This window comes from Eretmochelys imbricata, chromosome 3 (assembly GCF_965152235.1).
Source record: "Eretmochelys imbricata isolate rEreImb1 chromosome 3, rEreImb1.hap1, whole genome shotgun sequence".
Classification (NCBI taxonomy): domain Eukaryota; kingdom Metazoa; phylum Chordata; order Testudines; family Cheloniidae; genus Eretmochelys; species Eretmochelys imbricata.
The window spans coordinates 90244572-90263484 of NC_135574.1; the positions used below are offsets into that span (position 1 = coordinate 90244572).

At 42.2% G+C, this 18913-nt stretch overlaps 1 protein-coding gene across 1 annotated transcript in view; it reads left to right on the plus strand.

Moving 5' to 3' along the window:
- Window positions 1-18913, plus strand: part of DCBLD1 (discoidin, CUB and LCCL domain containing 1) — an 88130-nt gene that overhangs the window by 50784 nt on the left and 18433 nt on the right. The window contains exons 3-8 of the mRNA XM_077812141.1: window positions 5861-5998; window positions 7842-7893; window positions 8747-8819; window positions 11041-11174; window positions 16122-16162; window positions 16651-16866. Of these exons, the coding sequence (XP_077668267.1) occupies window positions 5861-5998; window positions 7842-7893; window positions 8747-8819; window positions 11041-11174; window positions 16122-16162; window positions 16651-16866 (654 nt within the window). The remainder of the gene's footprint in view (window positions 1-5860; window positions 5999-7841; window positions 7894-8746; window positions 8820-11040; window positions 11175-16121; window positions 16163-16650; window positions 16867-18913) is intronic.

The following is an 18913-nucleotide window of genomic DNA, read 5'->3' on the forward strand; positions in this document are numbered from 1 at the left end:
TTTAAAACACAAATCAAATCCTAGAAAGTATACAAGAGAAGCTAGAGGTAAACTACTACAGACAGAAAAGGCAACTAGATTTACACAACTCTATTACGAAAAAGGTAACAAAAGTGGCAGGCTATCTGCTAATATAAAAAATACGCAAGATGCTGATAAAATTATTCCTCCAATGTGGGTGACTCCATATTACCTAGCCACCGGTCCAAAGACATATGTGAGGCATTTGCCAATTTTTACTGGAGGCTATAGGCTTTGTAGCCAGCTCATCCTAAACAGAGAAGAGTATGTAATTAATGTGATACTACCTAAAATAGATCAAATAGACAAGGAGCTCCCAGAGGAGGACACTGAACCTGAAGAAATTATAGAGGTTATTAAATTATGTAAAAATGGTAAATCCGCAGGCCATGATGGGTTTCCCCCAGAATTCTGCAAATTTTTCAGAGCACAACTGGCATAACCAGTCCAATGTCTTTAATGAACTATTGAAAGAAAAAAGATCACTGCGACCTGGAGAGGAGCACATATTGTAGTAATACCAAAACCGGTAAAGATCTATCTAGTTGCATGGCATATACAGCCATCTCTTTGTTAAATTAAGTTGCCAAGCAAATAGACTGAAAAAAAAAAAATACTGCCTATGTACAGTAACTGAGATCAGACAGCATTTGTGTTAAATAGGCAGTTAACAAACAACATTCACAAGAGTTTTTGACCTTTTTTTTTTTAGCTGAATCAACCACCGAACCTCACACGTTTTTATCATTAGATGCTGATAAAGCTTTTGAGAGAATTGTCAGTCCTTAAAAGGCACCCTAAAAATACTCCGCTTTATGCCCCAAATTTGAAAATTGGATATCTGTTGTAATCTCAGATCAGGCTGCAGTAAGAGTTGATGGACACCTGTCTGAAAGATTGCCTCTTTTTAAGAGGACATACCGATGATGCTCTCTTCTCTTTGCCATGGTAATGAAATCTTCACAGATGGCCGGAAATAATAATATAATGAAATAAAAGTAGGAAACAAACTTGTATTTTATATGCAATGGCATGTGTAAAAACCTTCCTGGCACGCTACCTGAACTGCAAAAAGAAATACTGAAATTTGGTAGTTTCAGGTTTTAAAATAAAGTACAGTAACTCTGAACTTCTGGATGTTGATGTGGGCCCTGACCAAAAATATAAATGGGTGACCTGACCACCTTATTAAAATACCTCAGAGTACTTTTTTTTTTTAAAGGCATGATTTTATAGTATGTATTTTAGAAAATTTAGAACAGATTAGGAAAACTTGTCAAAATACAAAATTTTCTAGCTAGGCAAAATTACATCAGTCAAAATTAATATCTTACCTTGAATCAGTTTTCTCTTCCCAACACTACTGATTATCATCGTGGGGAAACGTCTGAAGACTGTGGATTGGCAATCATCAATTCATTTGGACACACAAGAAACCAAGTCAAACAGGCCACCCTACGAAGACCTTGGCAAAAGGGTCTGGTGATATCAAGCACTAAACAACATAATCAGGGAAGCCAAATCAGTAATATGCTGTACTGGATAATTCCCAACCATAATAAATATTGGATAGAAATAGAACAGTTATATTGTCATACAGTCAAACTCTTCATAATTGCCTATATAAAAAAAGAACCTACAGGCCAAAAAATGTGTATATACCCACTTTATTGAGAGCAACAATAGAGGCATGGGATAACATGAAAAATTAAGCCCTTTCCCATCACCTCTAATGCCCATAGTTGTTAACACCAAAATTCAACCCTAATGAATCTCTGGGAAGCTTGTGGACATGGGAGCATGTTGTTACTATGAGATTGGGCCTGTACGTTCAGATCATTCTGAAGAGCTGCAACAGCATGCAAAAGGTTTTAAAGTTCTGCATTACCAATAACTGCACCAGAGACATTTTTTCAAGTTTCTCCCTTAGAAAGACAAACCTAAGTGTAAAATTGACATATTTTGAAAAACTACTCATCACACTTATGAAACACACAGGTCCATTTTCTACCTTATATAAAATTATTTTAAACTGTTACTAACAGGAAAAAATCACATTAATGAAAAGATGGGATGCGGATTTGAACATGAACATTAAGGACAAGGATTCGGAAAGTATCTGAAGCAGCAGCCCACATACTGCAATATGCATGCTCCATTTAAAAAAGAAAAGTTAAAATCCTCTACCAGAGGTACTTAATTCCCTTTAATGCTAAATGCATCAATAGGACAAGAATGGGCAATGCTGGAGAAACTGTAATGAAATGGGCAGAATTCATTATATATATATGGTCCCCAGAATTAGGATATTCGGAAAGAGTTTGAGGATTCTGTTAAAGAGTTGACTGGTTGCCAGCTGTCAGATAACTCGTTGGGGTTGGGTTTGTTTGTGTTTTTTATTTTCCCAAAAATTCTGCACTATATAAGAGCCACAAAGAACTGATTACCCATCTGTTAGTTGCAGCAACAACTGCAATCATAAAGTTGTAGAAGAGACAGGAATCCCCTAAATCAGTAGTCTCCAACCTTTTTAAGCACAGGACCACTTTTTGAATTTAAATTAAACCCAGGATCTACCTAAAAGAAAATGTAGAAATGACAGTAATCTCACAAACCCAAACACCCTTGCCCCGCTCCTTCTCTGAGGCCCTGCCCTGCTCACTCCAGCCCCCCTCCCTCCGTCGCTTGCTCTTCTCCACCCTCACTCACTTTCAGCAGGCTGGGAAAGGGGTTGGGGTGCGGGCTCTCATAGAATCATAGAATATCAGGGTTGGAAGGGACCCCTGAAGGTCATCTAGTCCAACCCCCTGCTCGAAGCAGGACCAATTCCCAGTTAAATCATCCCAGCTCTGGGCTGGGGCTGAGGGGTTTGGAGTGTGGGAGGGGCTCCAGGTTGAGCTTGGCACAGGAGGTTGGCATGCAGGAAGGGATCAGCGTGTGAGCTCTGGGAGGGAGTTTGAATGCAAGAGGGAGCTCAGGGCTGGGCCAGTAGGTTGGGGTGCAGGGTGTGGACTCTGGGAGGGGGCTGAGGCAGGGGATTGGGGTGCAAGAGGGGGTGTGAGCTCTGGGAGGGTTTTGTGATGTAGGAGGGGGATCAGGGCTCAGGCAGTGTGTTGGGGTGCAGGCTCTGGGAGGGGGCTAGGGCAGGGGATTGGGGTGTGGGCTCTGGGAGGGGGTGCGGGAGAGGGACCAGGGCTGGGGCCAGGGGATCAGGGCTGGGGTGCAGGAGTGGTTGCGGGTGTGTGCTCTGGGAGGGAGTTTGCTTGTGGGGGGGGGGCTCAGGACAGGGGTTTGGGGTGCAGGAGGGGGTTCAGGATTGGGGTGCGGGAGGGGTTTGGTGTGCGGGCTTCAGCCAGGTGCTGCTTACCTCTGGTTCACTAAGTCATAGGCCATTTTTAGCACATGTATTCACAAAGGAAGTGTTCTAACTAGAGCTGGCTAAAACTTGGAATTTCTGGTTTGACGAGAATTCTGACACTTGAACATGTGGTTTAGGTCCAATTCGAGGCTGCCTTGAAGCCACTGGCCCTGGAAGCCCATGCTCCCCAGCAACCCACCAGGCAGGTTTCGGACGCAAAAGTTTGTTAAACCCACCATGTTTCCATGAAACACATTGGGTTTTACAAATTGGCATTTTCCACCAAACTCTGGAAATTTTCTGCCCAGTTCTAATCCTAGCTGCTGCTTCCTTTTCTTTTACTGCTGTGCATACCTGATTTTGCCTTATATGTTATAAGCCGAGGGCCAGCCTTAGTCTTTCTTAGGGGGCTTACACAATTTTTTTCCTCCCTGTTCTGTATATAACTGACTTCTGATCATGCCACCGTGCACAAGGCTGGCTTGAGAATGTTGTGGAGTGTCATTGAGAGTCATATTTGAGATGCTGTAAATAATCAATTCCTTTTATATCTATATATAAATAGACGCGATCTTTGGGGGACTGCAGGCAAAGTGTAGCCCACTGAATTTGTTCTGTGACTGTGATTTCATGGATCCCAAAGGTCATGGCCTCCACCATTGCAGGCACATAGGGTTGAATAACCCTGATCTTTAGGAAAAATCTGTAACAAACTTTCATCCCTAATGATTGTTTTATGTTCTCAAGGCCTTTGTCACAAAGGAACAGCACTAGACATTGAGTTTATTAACAAAACAAAAGGCTGAGATTAGCATTGCGCCTTCCACATATCCCAAATCAGCTGTGTAGGCTCCAAAGTCCTGGTTTATATACTAGACTCTTTTCTTCTACCAGCTTCTCTTTCCCTGAACTTTGATGCAGTTCTCTCTCGGTTACATAACCAAAAGTGACCAATCTTAATTTCCTTGCTTCATTCAGCAACGACTCCCTTCTGGATGGTTAATGGGTAGGGTTTGGTGTTCTTTAAAGGAAACTCCTCTACCACATGCTAATGACCACTATGCTGTTTTCACGGGCATGGTCTTGGTAGGCAGAGGAAGATGGGTTATAGTCATGGTTGAGAGATTCCTTAAGGCTTCAACAGGGACACACACAACCTAATTTCCCCCTGCAGAGAGATGCTGACTTTAAATGTATGTAGTCTCTATGGGGCAAATGTTTTTTTCTTAATAGAAGTCTCTTTGCAAACTTACATACATCATCCTACTGGAGAGTAAGTATTACACATCCTCATAAATGAAGACCAATGGGTATAAACTATCTCCTAGTTTATGGGGCCATCTGTGGTTGAGGGGAGGCTGGAGACTGAGTTACTTCTTGGTACTCTTCCTATTTACTTTCAGTAGGAAAGAGCAGGGGGCAATTTCCCAGTCAAAGATATTTTCTCTATGGGAAAGGAGGAGGGTCCTGAAGAAAATAGAAGAGCTGCCAATAATTCCAGGTTGACCTGTCTGTCACAGGGAAATACTGTGCCAGCCAGTATCCTGGGACATTGTAGCTGGCAGCAGTAAAACTCCTATCTATTTCAATGGGAACGTGAAAGCTACCCCTTTTTATTTACAAAAAGAACAGGAGGACTTGTGGCACCTTAGAGACGAACCAATTTATTTGAGCATAAGCTTTCGTGAGCTACAGCTCACTTCATCGGCATCTGTAGCTCACGAAAGCTTATGCTCAAATAAATTGGTTCGTCTCTAAGGTGCCACAAGTCCTCCTTTTCTTTTTGTGAATACAGACTAGCATGGCTGCTACTCTGAAACCTTTTTATTTAAAGATTGTAAAATAAACTGGCGTTGTCTACTTAAAAATCCCTTCAAAGCTTTCTTGTTTCAGCATGTTTTTAAGACAGAGAGAAAAAGATTCAGTGATTGGTATAAAAATAAATTGTTTCTGAATATGTGATACCATAAGTGGTGCTGGCGTGTTTCACTGTACTACTCATGCTACATGTTTTCTTTTAAGAACATGCATGCTTTTTGTTTTTAAGTTGCAGTCATAGCTAAAGTTTCCTGACCTGTGTGTATCTAGATAGGTTATCTTGCAGACTCTGCATAGATGCCTTGGATTGCCTTTAAATATTCCACTCTTTCCTTAATGGGGTTACTGCTGTTTAAAAATATTATACTTCAAAGGCCAAAGAGCATCAATTATCCACTTGAGGCTAAAATAATAAGAAATGTAAATGCCAGAGTTTTCACTGTACTTACAGGATTGGATTCTTGCTATTTTGTGTTACAGTAACTTCAGGTTTCAGACCCACAACGGTCTCAACCCAAACATCTGAAGTAAACATTTGTAATCATACTTCAAGAGAAGGAGTTTATGGTGAAATTCCTTAGTTATGATAAGACTGCCTATTCCCTATTTTATTTATGTCGTCTAAAGCTTTTGAAATCTTTTTTTTTTTTTTTCTGTGTTTAGGACCATACTGTGGCAATATGATGCCTGTTCCTAAAGAAATCATCTTGGATACTAATAAAGCAACTATTCGCTTTGAGAGTGGGTCCCATGTATCGGGACGGGGCTTTCTATTATCCTATGCCAGTAGTGATCATCCAGGTATAGTAATGAGTCCAAAAAGCAAATGTCCTTATGAATTAAAGAGAGAAAACTTGAGGGTACAGATGAACATGCTGCTAATATTCATACAGCCCAATCTCTGGGTGCCCAGTATTACCAGGGAACTTACCTACTTTAACCATAATTTATTTATTTTTTAATACAGTGTACACAAGTACTCCTGGGGGAATTCTGTGCCACTGCACTTGGGCAGAATTTATGTCCCCTGCAAATTTCTTTGCTTTTCTGCTTTGACTTTCTGATGGGGAAGCAAAGGGAAGCCACAAAAGTGGTTGTGCGATCCTCCCCAGTAGTTTTGGGTACCCAGCAGCTGACAGAGAGGTAAATCGCTGTAGGGCAGGGTGCAGGACGGGGGAAGAACCAGCTGGTGGCTCCTATTCTGTGCTGGGCTCAGCTGCTAGTCCTGGCTGGGCTGGACAGGACAGGACAGGACTTCCTCTTCCCCTGCATGGCATCTGGGCCCAGATCGGACCCACCCCCAGATTTCTCCCCCAGCTATAGGAAGCTCTGCAAACTCCCCCCACCCCACTTCTTGCACCTATCACTCCTCAGCTGCAGGGGGACGGATCGCTGTACAGAGAGCTGCTCTCCCCCATCCACCCAACCCCCATGCATGCAGACCCCCTCACACCCAGACCCTCCCTGATGAGCCCCACTCCCCCTACACCTGGACCACCCCAATGAGCCACCCGCACCCGAATCCCCACCCTACTGAGCCCCAACCAGCTGCACCTGGATCCCCACCCCACTGAGCCCCACTCCCCAAGCATCTGGACACTACCACCCCCTGAGCTCCCCACACCCAGACCCCTTCCTGCTGAGCCCCAGCCACCTTCACCTGGACCCCCTGCAGAGTCCCATTACTGTTGCACTCAAACCCCACCCTCCTTCCCCAACAAGCCCCTGTGCATCCAGATCCCCCCGCACCCAGATCACCACTGAGCTGCCCGCACCTAGATTGCCTGGCACAGAACCCTCTCAACCCACATCTGGATCCCCCCACACTAAGCCGCTCCACACTTGGATCCTGCTTTGCTGAGCCTGCGCACCCATGCCTGGTACAGAGGGGCAGGGCCCTGGGGTGTTTCTGGGCAGGCCCAGGCCTTGCGCTGTGTCAGGGTTGAGTGCAGCCTCACCGATGAGTCCGTGACCTGGGGTGTGGGGGGAGCTGCACAGTGATCTCCCACCTCCATGTAGCCAGTGGCCTGTGCTCTCCAATGCCATGCTGGAGTTTCCACATTTATTTGACAAATAAAATTTGCAGAATTTTAAAATATTGTGTGCAGAATTTTTATTTTTTTGGCATGGAATTTTTAATTTTTTGGCGCAGAATGTCCTCAGGAGTAACACAAGGGACAGTTATAGAGTAGTAATGCATGCACCCAGAGCAGCCGTCGAAGTCCTACATAGACTGTTTGCGGGATAGGGCTCATCTGAGCAGAAAATGAGCATGTTCTCATTAAAGTCCTATTAAAAGAGGGCTCAGGCTCAGATATTTACCACATGGTGATGATGTATCAGGTTGTTGAAGACTAACATTTAACACGAACACCTGATGATGTGATAGTCTCACTGTGCAGTTTACTTTTAATGGTAGCAGACAATCTGATTTATGTATGGAATCAGGGGTAAGAGGGGAAGGGAAGGTGTGAGGATATCATAGCTCTTTCATTCCAGCTAATAAAAATGTCAACTATCAAGATGTAAATGCATAAATAATATCTGGAGACTTTTTAAAATATAATTTCATGTTTAGCCAAGTTTTCTCTACACTTTTTTGTACTCTGCAGTCAGGAATAACTAGTTGTAATATTTTTAACAGATCTAATCACATGTTTGGAGAGAGCAAACCATCACGTGAAGAACGAATACAGGTAAATATGAGTGCAACGCTATGCTCTGCAGTTGTCTTGCTGTGTCTTGTTTGACCTGTTCATTGTTGTATCTGGATAAAGTATCTTGTTTGCTGCTTGTAACATGCTGAGAAGCCTTGAAAAGCCTAGCATTTACCACAGGAATGTGTTTTCTTGAGACGTTCGTTCCTTTTCAGTATAATGCTGTAATTATGTGTGGCTTATTTGTGAGTAACAGAAGAGTCATCTCCCCAAGACTTCACTTTCCAGAACAAACAAGGGGATGCTGCTACAATGCTCAAACTATCTTGATTTGTGGCATAAGTGGGCAGTGCCAGGGTAAACTAAAAATACAGAGCTTAACCTTTGGAGGTGCTGAGAGCCCTGAACTTCCACTGATGCCACTGGGAGTTGAGGGCACTCAGAATCTTCCAGGATCATACCCAAGATATGTTAAAATTGTTTCTAGGTTAGTTTCTTGAGTCGGTGAACCTGGCAATAGATTTTGAAATTGTAATGGAACACAAGCCAATTTTTACTGTGCTCATGAACAATATTGAGCTTTTTTTTTTTTTTTTTTTTTGGAGTTGCTTGGAAAGTTTGTTACCTTGTGTCGTAATATTTCCAGAACAAGCAGAACTAAAGAGAAAAAAATGCACTTGAATGATTACTATTTTGGCTTTTTGTGTGTCCTACTATATGCAGTAAGCTAATGAACTTGAATCTGAGAACAAATTTGCCTTTTAAAAACATGCTAATTTATGCTCAGCTAGAACACATTTCTAAAAATATTTCTTGGTTTGTTGGCATTTTGTGTGTGTGTGGCAGGCATTACAATCCATGTTTTAAACACGCTTCTATTCTTTTACTGCAGCAGATACTGTCCTGCTGGTTGCAGAGACATAGCAGGTGATATTTCTGGGAATATAGTGGAAGGATACAGAGATGTAAGTATGAAGGGTAAAGAATGGGCTTTAGAAAGATGGAATACAAAGGCAATTGCTAGGGTTGCCAGATCTCTGGTTTTCGACCGGAAAGTCTGGTTAAAAAGAGGACTTGACGGTGTCCGATCAGATCTACTGACCAGATACCCAAAGTCCGGTTACTGCAAGTGGGGGAGGCAGGAAGGCGTCAGGTAATTACCCATGCCAGACCCTACTCGTCTGGAGCCGCCTCCTAACCTGCATTCGGCAACTGCAGCTCCTGACGCGGGGAAGGAGAGGGGGAAAAGCAGTGAGTGATGGGGGAAGGTGGGAAGAGGAGCAAACGATGGGCTGGGCCTCGGGGGAAGAGGTGGGACAAGGGCGGGGCTTAGGGGGAAGAGGCACTCCTGCTTGAGTGTCCAGTTTTTAAACATTACAAAGTTGTCAACCCTAGAAAATTCATGGTTATTTAGGACAATAAGCAAAAATGTCATTCATTTTTAGCTCTATTAGTAATCCCATTTACTGGCACCTTTACTACTTACATATTACCAAACAAGCCAACCGCCCATTTATGAGCAAGAAACATGTAATGTCACTCAGAAAACCATGCACTGAAAAGATACTTCTGGCTTCTAGCTACTGTGGTTTTTGTTCTCCCTCTCCCCTTCTTTGTCCGCTAAGTGGTACTGGATGACATGTTAAACTATTCCTACGGTCTCAGGATTCCCTCTCTCTCTTTTGAGAATCCAGTGCACCCCAAATTCCAGATCTCAGTTACTCCCTGAACAGTGCTATACCTGCTTATCACAGATCTTTCCATTTTTTTAAGTCTGTCCTCCTAGGGAAAAAATCAGTTCAGTTAGAACTGGATTTTGACACCAATGTCTACTTCATTTCAGAGTGATTTCCTGGGATTTTTCTCATGATTTAGTTGGGGATTGGTCCTGCTTAGAGCAGGGGGTTGGACTAGATGACCTCCTGAGGTCCCTTCCAACCCTGATATTCTAGATTCTATGATTCCTAAACCTGTCCCATTTATAATTACCAGTTTCTTAAATTATTGACTTTGTGGCACCTTAGCGACTTCAATGGATTGTGATCAGGCCTTATATTAATAGTGCTTTGTTTAAAGAAGAAAGTGGTCTGAATGGTTCACTTATGCCTGTGTTATACCACACCCTGCTTTGACCACCGACTGCCCCATGGTTCTAGAATATAATCCTTAGATTTTTATGACACCTTTCTAGTATCTCTAAGTTTATCCCGCTATAAAGTGATCATACTGCAGTACATATTTACATAAAGTTCCACTTTTCTTCATCACAAGTGGAGCAATAGTTGAGTTTTAAATGCCAGTGCATGTCCTCAAACTACTCACTGATTGTTCAGCCCCTCTGTCTTGGAGAATTACAGGGAAATTGGCTGAAATAACAAGGAAATTCTACCCACAACTTGTATCAAAGGGCACTCTGTGTACCACACCTGATGATTAGAAATGAAAAGCAACAAACGGCATGGCCTCACTCAGGCCTTGCTTACACTCAGAAAAGTTTGCAGAATTTTCCCATCACTGCTAACAGTTGCTCAGTTTTAATGGTGGTAGCAACATTGGAAGCTGTAGTGTAGGCCAGCTGCTGGCATTTTAAGTACTGTGCCATCTAACTCTGCTTAAAGTGCACATAGTTGACATGGTCCTTAAAATGCTAGTGGCAGCCAGTCTACGTTAGAGCTTCTAGTGTTGCTAAAAATGGTGAAACTGAACTATGTTATCAGCGATGGGAAATTTTTGCCAAAAATGTAGACAAGACCTTAGTTCTTCACCCTGCACAAAGTAATAGGTGTATCTGGCTTCCGCAGAATAAGTGAATCCATGAAGTAATTTTACATTAATTTTACCCAGCAAATAGCAGTGACCATATCTTTTTAAATGACTTTTGCTGGGGAGGGGCATGTGGGAGGGTTGTGTTAGATGGTGATTCTGGAGCACTTTCCCTACAAGCAAATCAGTATTTTTTTTTATTTACTTTTTTTTGAATAAGCATTTGATTTTTGGGAAGATTTTTTTAAACAGAAAAAAAATACTGTACTTTCCTTCTTTATATTCACCTTAAATCTTCAGAGGATTTTATGATTTTGAAGATCTGTGACTTCTTATGAGAGAAGTAATGGTTGGTTGAGCTTGAAAATTTTAGTAACTTGCCAAACTTAACCTTTTGTTTGAGTTCTGGTTTCTGCATTCCAGACCTCCTTATTGTGCAAATCAGCCATACACTCAGGTGTTGTTGCAGATGAGCTGGGTGGCCAGATCAATGTGATTCAGCAGAAAGGAGTAAGTCGATACAAAGGCATCCTGGCCAATGGCATCCTTTCACAGGAGTAAGTGTCACAGTAGTTTGTCTTTTTATTCTGTATTTGAAAGTAACCCTGGAGGCATAATTAACCCACCACATCAGAGAGGGAGCATGTGGGACACTGTCAGCTCTTCTTCTTTCAGAAGGGAAAAAACTGGAAGTGTTTAAGTGTTTATCACTTAATAACAGGTTTCAGAGTAGCAGTTGTGTTAGTCTGTATTCGCAAAAAGAAAAGGAGTACTAGTGGCACCTTTGAGACTAACCAATTTATTTGAGCATGAGCTTTTCTTATCACTGAATAGTTGACCTTTGGAAGATAAATGTAATACACAATGTCATTTGATTTGCTGATACTTTAAGTAAAATGGCGTTAGTTTTGGGATACAGAGACATAGTATCTCAGGTCTTCGGTGCATTAATGACTAGAAATTTTAAATTATGCCACTCTTTCTCTCTCTTCACATATTTATCAAATCACCTGGTTCGCAAATACACAAAGTTTTTGGTGTTCTGCAGACAAAATCATACATTTAAGTAGTCAATATGTTAAAAAAGCAATGATGAACTAATGAAAAACCTCAAAAAAATTAAAATAATATGACTGAAGGAATGAATAGCAGTGCTGAGAAGTAGGGGAGTTAAATGAAAACTTTAAATACATTCACAAGCTTTTTGTAGCACTATTTTAGATTACTAGAGCTACCATTTATCTGCTGCCCCTAAATGTATTACAGTTGAGGCAAAAATAAAATCTCTTAAAATATCTAACTGTGCAGTGAGCACTTCCAGCAATTGTCTGTGTCACTCAGGAAGATTATTAATATTTTAAAATTTTAAATATCAGGAACATGGGTGAGGTATTTATTGGTGGGGAGGGAAGCCCTCTCTCCCAAGTATTCTAGCAAGCTGAGTGCCTGGGAGACTATTTCTTCTTTCACCTATAGTTTCCCACTCCCCCTAGTTTTTTTCCAAGCCCTCCTGACATCATGTGATCGATCATCCAGTGAAACAAAGGTGAAATCTGTAGTCTGTTGAAGTTAATGGGAAAACTCCCGTGGACTAGGATTTCATCCAAAATGTATCAGGGTTATAAACTCCTATGCTTCCGGGCATAAATCAACCACTAACTGGCTGGGGACTGAAGATTAGAAGAAACTTCCCTCATGAGCATGTTATTTCGTAACTGTCCATTGTGAGGTATGCAACCCATCCCTTCAGTGTCTGGTACTTGCTGCTGTTGGGATCAAGGTACAGGATTAGATTGACCACTGGTCTGACCAGTGTGGCACGTCCGTGTACAACTAAATGGGGAGGTGAGAGGGGAATAATTTGATCTTATTTCAAAACATGAGTGAAGTGAGTGTTTGCCAGAAAGATAAAAGACAAAATTAGTAGGAAAAAACACTGTTTCTGTATTTTAAGTTTTTTAAAAGGGTTTCGTAATACGTATTTCAAACACTGAATAGCTATTCTGTTCTCGCAACACACACGCTATAACTAAAACTCCTCAGAACTGTCAGCGCTGGAAAGGATAACTCTTTGGCACCTAAACAATAGTATTTTATGAGCTTCAAATACCCCTTTATTTAAAGGCTTTCTATACTTTTTTAAAATCTCATTTACAGTGGATTTCAGTATTAAAGATCTATTTCATTTAGTGACTCTAGCTGAAGTTGACCTCATCAAAAGCTACTTCTGCTTGTGTGCATTGAGCCCATAAATGTGGCTGTGTTATAATTTGATGGTTAAGTTATGAATTGCTCACTTACCAGCTCCCCAGAACTGACCTTGGCTCCTCTGGCTTCATTTTTTATGCTATGTTATCTGTGATTTGCAGTTTCCATGATCTAGACACATGTATTGTATAATGAAGATACAGTGGCCACAGCTCAGATTTATCAGGCATTTGACATCTTAAGTGCAAATGTATCAGCTTTTACTTTGTCACCTGAGCTGGCCTATGAGTAAGGCCCTTTGTCTTCAGTTTTTACAGGATTTCCCTCCCAAAATTCCCAGACTTTGAAAAGAGCAAGTGTGGTTGGGTTTTACTGATTTTTAACCCGAATTTTGCAAGTGCTGGAATTCGCCAGCCCTGGCTCCATTCTCGAAGTCCCTGCTGGATGGCACAGCGTGCCTATGCAGAGAAGGGTAATTACCAGTTGGCAGTTACTGCTGCTGCATTGTGGAGGAGCAAGATGGGTCAGGAGCCAGGTTCCAGCAACCAAGACTGCTACAGCAACAGGCCCCACAGGAAACAGGGTTCCTATCACCCCCTGCCAACCCACTGCCTCTGGTGACTACCAGGTACCCTCCAATTCCACACCCAGAGGCTTTTCATGTTTGGTTTTCACAGATTTTTCACCCATTGCTAATTTTTTTTTTTAAATAAATGCTGCTAAATTCCCAGGAAATGTTTAAACAAAATAAAAACCAAAAACAAAGGGCTCTTACCCGTGAGGGACTCTGGGCTTACATCTGCACATGAAAGTATTTTTCTGTCTTTGAAAATAGAGATAATTGTTTAGGAATTGTACAGATTAAGATTTGGATTACAACAGCATTGTTTACAAAATCTCTTCAAGGTGGACTCTATATTCAAAAGAGGACTTTAATAGTAAACGTAGTGCAACAGAGAATCTTTCTTTGCACAAGTATTGTCACAAGTGGATTCTTTTGTAGAGCCTTATAGCTCTCACTGTCTGCTCAAGAGAACTCTTAAGATTAATAAGGAAATGGGGAGCTTTATAGTCGTGCCTTACCGACTGTTATGTTATGTGAGAAAGTGAATGTTATGTGTGAAATGTCACCTATCACAATATGAAAAATGATGAATTACAGTAATTAGCCCATTTTTAATGACCTGCAAAATGTAAAAGCTTCTTAAACTTGAAAATATTTTAGAAATTCTAATCTTCCCTCTTTTAGCTAAAGTTAGAGGCATCTATTTTAGACAGAGCTTCAGTGCCTTTCTTTGATGCAAAAAGAAAAAGACTTTGTAAGAGATACCTTTGTAAACATTGCTCTAGGAGTATTTATAATCCATTGATTTGACAGGCTTTGTGAGCCATGCTTTTGACAGTGGACCACTTTGTATTTAATAAATAAGCAAACATGCTTTTGCCTTAATATGCATTTGGAAGTAATGTAAAATTCTGACATAGAGCATACAGAGCCCATACGATAGCCTGTGAGAAATGCCCTAGAGGAGTACCAGTTTCTCTTGCTGCTTTGACTCACCTGAACCCCCAAATAAATCAACTCCCTCTGTACAGTCTCTGTTTCTGAAAGTCATGGTTTTTCTGCAATCACCAATATTCCCTATCTAGAAAGTGGTGAAGGGAAGTGGTACTTCGACTGGTCTTCTCACGTGGCTACCCTTCCCTTCCTATTCCCAGTTTGCTACAGCTTGGTTCTCAAAATACTTAATTCTGTGGGCCACTATTAGCCCGCAAACTAGAGTTGAGGACAAACTATCCTGGATGACTGTGAAAAAGCAACCTGGAAGGGAGTTCTGTTGTCATTTCAGTACAGAAGTTACTTTAAAGCATAACATACTGGCCAAGATTTTCCAAAGGGACTAGTGCAGACCTCAAACTGTGGGGTTCACCCCCCCTAAAAGAGTGCAGAGGAACATTTTGGGGGAGGGCTGGGCATGGTCAGGGCGGGAGAGCCCCTGCTCCAGCCCAACTCTGTCCTCATTCCCTCTCTGCTCCCAGGCCAGCCTTTAGCTTCAGCTCCTCCCTCATCCCCAGTTCACCCCCAAGCTCTGCCTTCAGCCCAAGCTCCTCTGCTGAGTCAACTGTGCAGTAATGGAGGGGGAGCGCAGACAGATTCCATTACTGGGGGCGGGGGAAGGGGTAGGACAGGAAAAGTTTGGGCAACACTGAACTACTGATTTTTGGTTGCCTAACTGGCAAAATCTTTCAGAGAACAGATTTTTAGGAAGTCCAAGCACCCATCCTTCTGAACATCAGGCCCCTTTAAGGTGCATTTTGATGGGCACCCATAATTCGTTGTCACTTTTTAAAGCTTTGCTATTTTACTGTTCTGCACTATTATGTAAGGTTTTGTGGAGTGAGGCAGGATTATCTTTTGTTTAATGTCCTATATTAAAATAACTCCATGGGTGGGGGAAGTGGGGAGAGAAGACAACAAATTTGGCTCTGTCTTCACAGACAAAAGAGACATTTTAAAAACTTTAGTTGAACTTGATTATGGCAGAGCCATGTTATAACCAGATTAAAACCTCATTTTTTAGCCCTGATAGAGCGTGAGTGTTTATTTTTAACCCGTTTGTGGTATCATTTGGCCACATTTAAAGACCAGACTAAAGTGTGATTCAGTTAAAACTAAGTTTAACTCACTGGGTCTGATTATCCTTGCACTTAAATTGGATTTACATCCGTGTAACTCCATTGATTTCAGTTGAGTTACTCTTGGTTTACATTCGTGTGAGAGGAAAATTGGGCTTATTGTTTGAGCAGTGCGTGGTGGCTAGATACAGAGCTCCTGTTAACTCGGCATTTTGGCACTTTATGATGGTTTTGGTGACTTTTCTGTTGCTTTGGTGGATTTTCAGTAGCAGATGGGGAAATTGGGTTAGCATAAAAGTGCCCCAAAGTACCATAGGTTCTGCGTAGTGGAGATGCTTAAGGGGAAATGTGTTTTGAGGATGATAGTCTGGGTTGGGGGAGGGGTGAATCATTTTAAAGAATTTCTATATGCCAGAACCTGTAAAGGATGGTCTAAGTTTTGTCATTATGAGACCATGGCAAAAACAGGAGTGCCCTGACAAGAGGTGGATGAATAGCAAGATGTTGAAGATTGTCTGTCTGGTCTGAGAGATTGTTAGATACAGAATACTCTCACCCCAAAGTGAATATACTGATCTTGGTCTAGTTTGTATGAGCAGCTCCTGACGTGTTCAATAACTCTTTCTGGTCATTCCCCCCACCCCTTTGTTTTCTTACAGTGGCTCACTCTCAGACAAGCGGTTTGTGTTTACCTCAAATGGTAAGAAAAATACCTTTATTTTAGATAGTCAAGTCTTGACTTGCAATTTTTTTCCCTGTAAAAGCTAAAATAACCTGAAAAATGTGAAACTACATAGAACGTGGTGGCTTTGAGGAGAGTAACTTCCTGCCACTGTGTTACAACTATAGCTTGTGATTGGGGAAGAGACAAAGCCAGGAAGAACACAAATGCATGTGGTTGAGAAGCCATGATGTGATAATATTATATCTATGGTGCTGGTACATGAATGGAGTTCCACTTCCATTCTGAGGGAGGTGGGACTGAGACTGGGTGAAGGAGTGGGAACATAATAATCTGATACTGGATTGCCTGCTGCAAACATTATGCCTAACGGATGGCAGCACAGGAGGGAGAAACAGCAGGAAGGAGAATTATATGAGCTGGTTGTTGTGGGTGGCCTTGGTGGGATATGCTGGGAAAATGCAAGTTGACTCTTCCATCTCTCTCTGTATCGGAATTCCTTCTAGGTTGCAATAAATCCTTGAGTCTGGAAGATGGATTCATCCCCAACAGCCATATTACAGCATCGTCCTCTTGGGAAGAGACCAGTGAAATTGGGGAAAGTGTTCAGTGGTCTCCTGACAAGGCCTGGCTTCAAGTCCAAGGGATTTCATGGGCTTCCAACCATAGCAGCCACCGGGAGTGGCTGGAAATAGACTTGGGAGAGAAAAAGAGAATAACGGGTAAGTTACCTACTGAATAACATGGCTGGTTCCCAAGCCAGAGGCATAAGTTCTGCTTTGAGTGATGTCCCTGTGGACGCTCCATTTTAGGTGTTCGTGTATCCCTGCGCTTTTAATCAGAGATTTATGGTAGCAGTGCTCGGTTGGGTCTCACATGCGCAGTCCCCATCTCGCACTGCTTCAGGCGGTTCACTAGCACTGTGCAACCAACCCTTCCTCAGTTCTTTCTCTACCACCTTTGGCTATGAGTCAGATGGACCATAATCTGTGAGATCCATTGCCATTTTGGGGTCGGTAATCTTTTAAAATTCCATGGCATGTATTTATATAAAGAGCATCTTGAAAGTTTCCTAACCATATAATTTAAATCTGTCTTGTGAAATCTCTTCCTGCACTGGTGCTGGAGTTCTTTATAAATACACCTTGCATGTAACAACACTGATTGGTTGACTGTGTAGCCTGGTATTAATCTAAGGTTTAAAGTACACCTTTCACAAAAAACAAGTTCTTTATTTAGGTGGTTACTTAGAGTTAATTAAGAAGGTGAAGCACACACAGAAACTTTAAGCTTTAGTTAATACAGATATTATTGAAACCGTAGAAAAATCAATACACGTTAAGTAGAAGAATAAGATTAAGTACAGTAAAGTGCATTACTTACAATCTTACATTGTGCATACTTGCAATCTTATGGAGACCATTAGAACCAAAGATAGAAGAAACAGTGGAGCACACTACAAGAGGAAATTGCTGGGCCAGGCTTCCTGCCTGACTGCCCATGCCATTATCCCAGTGTCCCAACTAGAGATGGGTTTGACAACCCTTTCTGCGCCTTTTTTCATTCCATCCACATACATCTGGGACCATATCTGATCAAGTCTCAGATCCCTATTTATATTTGGTATTCCAGGAGACCAATTTTAGGGTTCTGGTTGTTCATGTGTGGTATTCTGGTTGACCATAATTAATTTCTGACAGTTAACCCAATCATTCATGTCAGTCACAGAATCATAGAATATCAGGGTGGAAGGGACCTCAGGAGGTCATCTAGTCCAACTCACTGCTCAAAGCAGGACCAATCCCCAACTAAAGTATCCCAGCCAGGGCTTTGTCAAGCCTGACCTTAAAGAACTTCAAAGGAAGGAGATTCCATCACCTCCCTAGGTAAGGCATTCCAGTGCTTCACCACCCTCCTAGTGAAAAAGTTTTTCCTAATATCCAACCTAAACCTCCCCCACTGCAACTTGAGAGACCATTACTCCTCGTTCTGTCATGTGATACCACTGAGAACAATCTAGATCCATCTACTTTGGAACCCCCTTTCAGGTAGTTGAAAGCAGCTATCAAATCCCTCCTCATTCTTCTCTTCCGCAGACTAAACAATCCCAGTGCCCTCAGCCTCTCCTCATAAGTCGTGTTCCAGTCCCCTAATCATTTTTGTTGCCCTCCACTGGACATTTTCCAATTTTTTCACATCCTTCTTGTAGTGTGGGGCCCAAAACTGGATACAGTACTCCAGATGAGGCCTCACCAATGTCGAACAGAGGGGAATGATCACGTCCCTCGATCTGCTGGCAATGCCCCTGCTTATACAGCACAAAATGCCATTGGCCTTCTTGGCAACAAGGGCATACTGTTGACTCCATATCCAGCTTCTCGTCCACTGTAACCCCTAGGTCCCTTTCTGCCGAACTGCTGCCGAGCCATTCGGTCCCTAGTCTGTAGCGGTGCATGGGATTCTTCCGTCCTAAGTGCAGGACTCTGCACTTGTCCTTGTTGAACCTCATCAGATTTCTTTTGGCCCAATCCTCTCATTTGTCTAGGTCCCTCTGTATCCTATCCCTACCTGCCAGCGTATCTACCTCTCTTCCCAGTTTAGTGTCATCTGCAAACTTGCTGAGGGTGCAGTCCACGCCATCCTCCAGATCATTAATGAAGATATTGAACAAAACCAGCCCGAAGACCGACCCTTGGGGCACTCCACTTGATACCGGCTGCCAACTAGACGTGGAGCCATTGATCACTACCCGTTGAGCCCGACAATCTA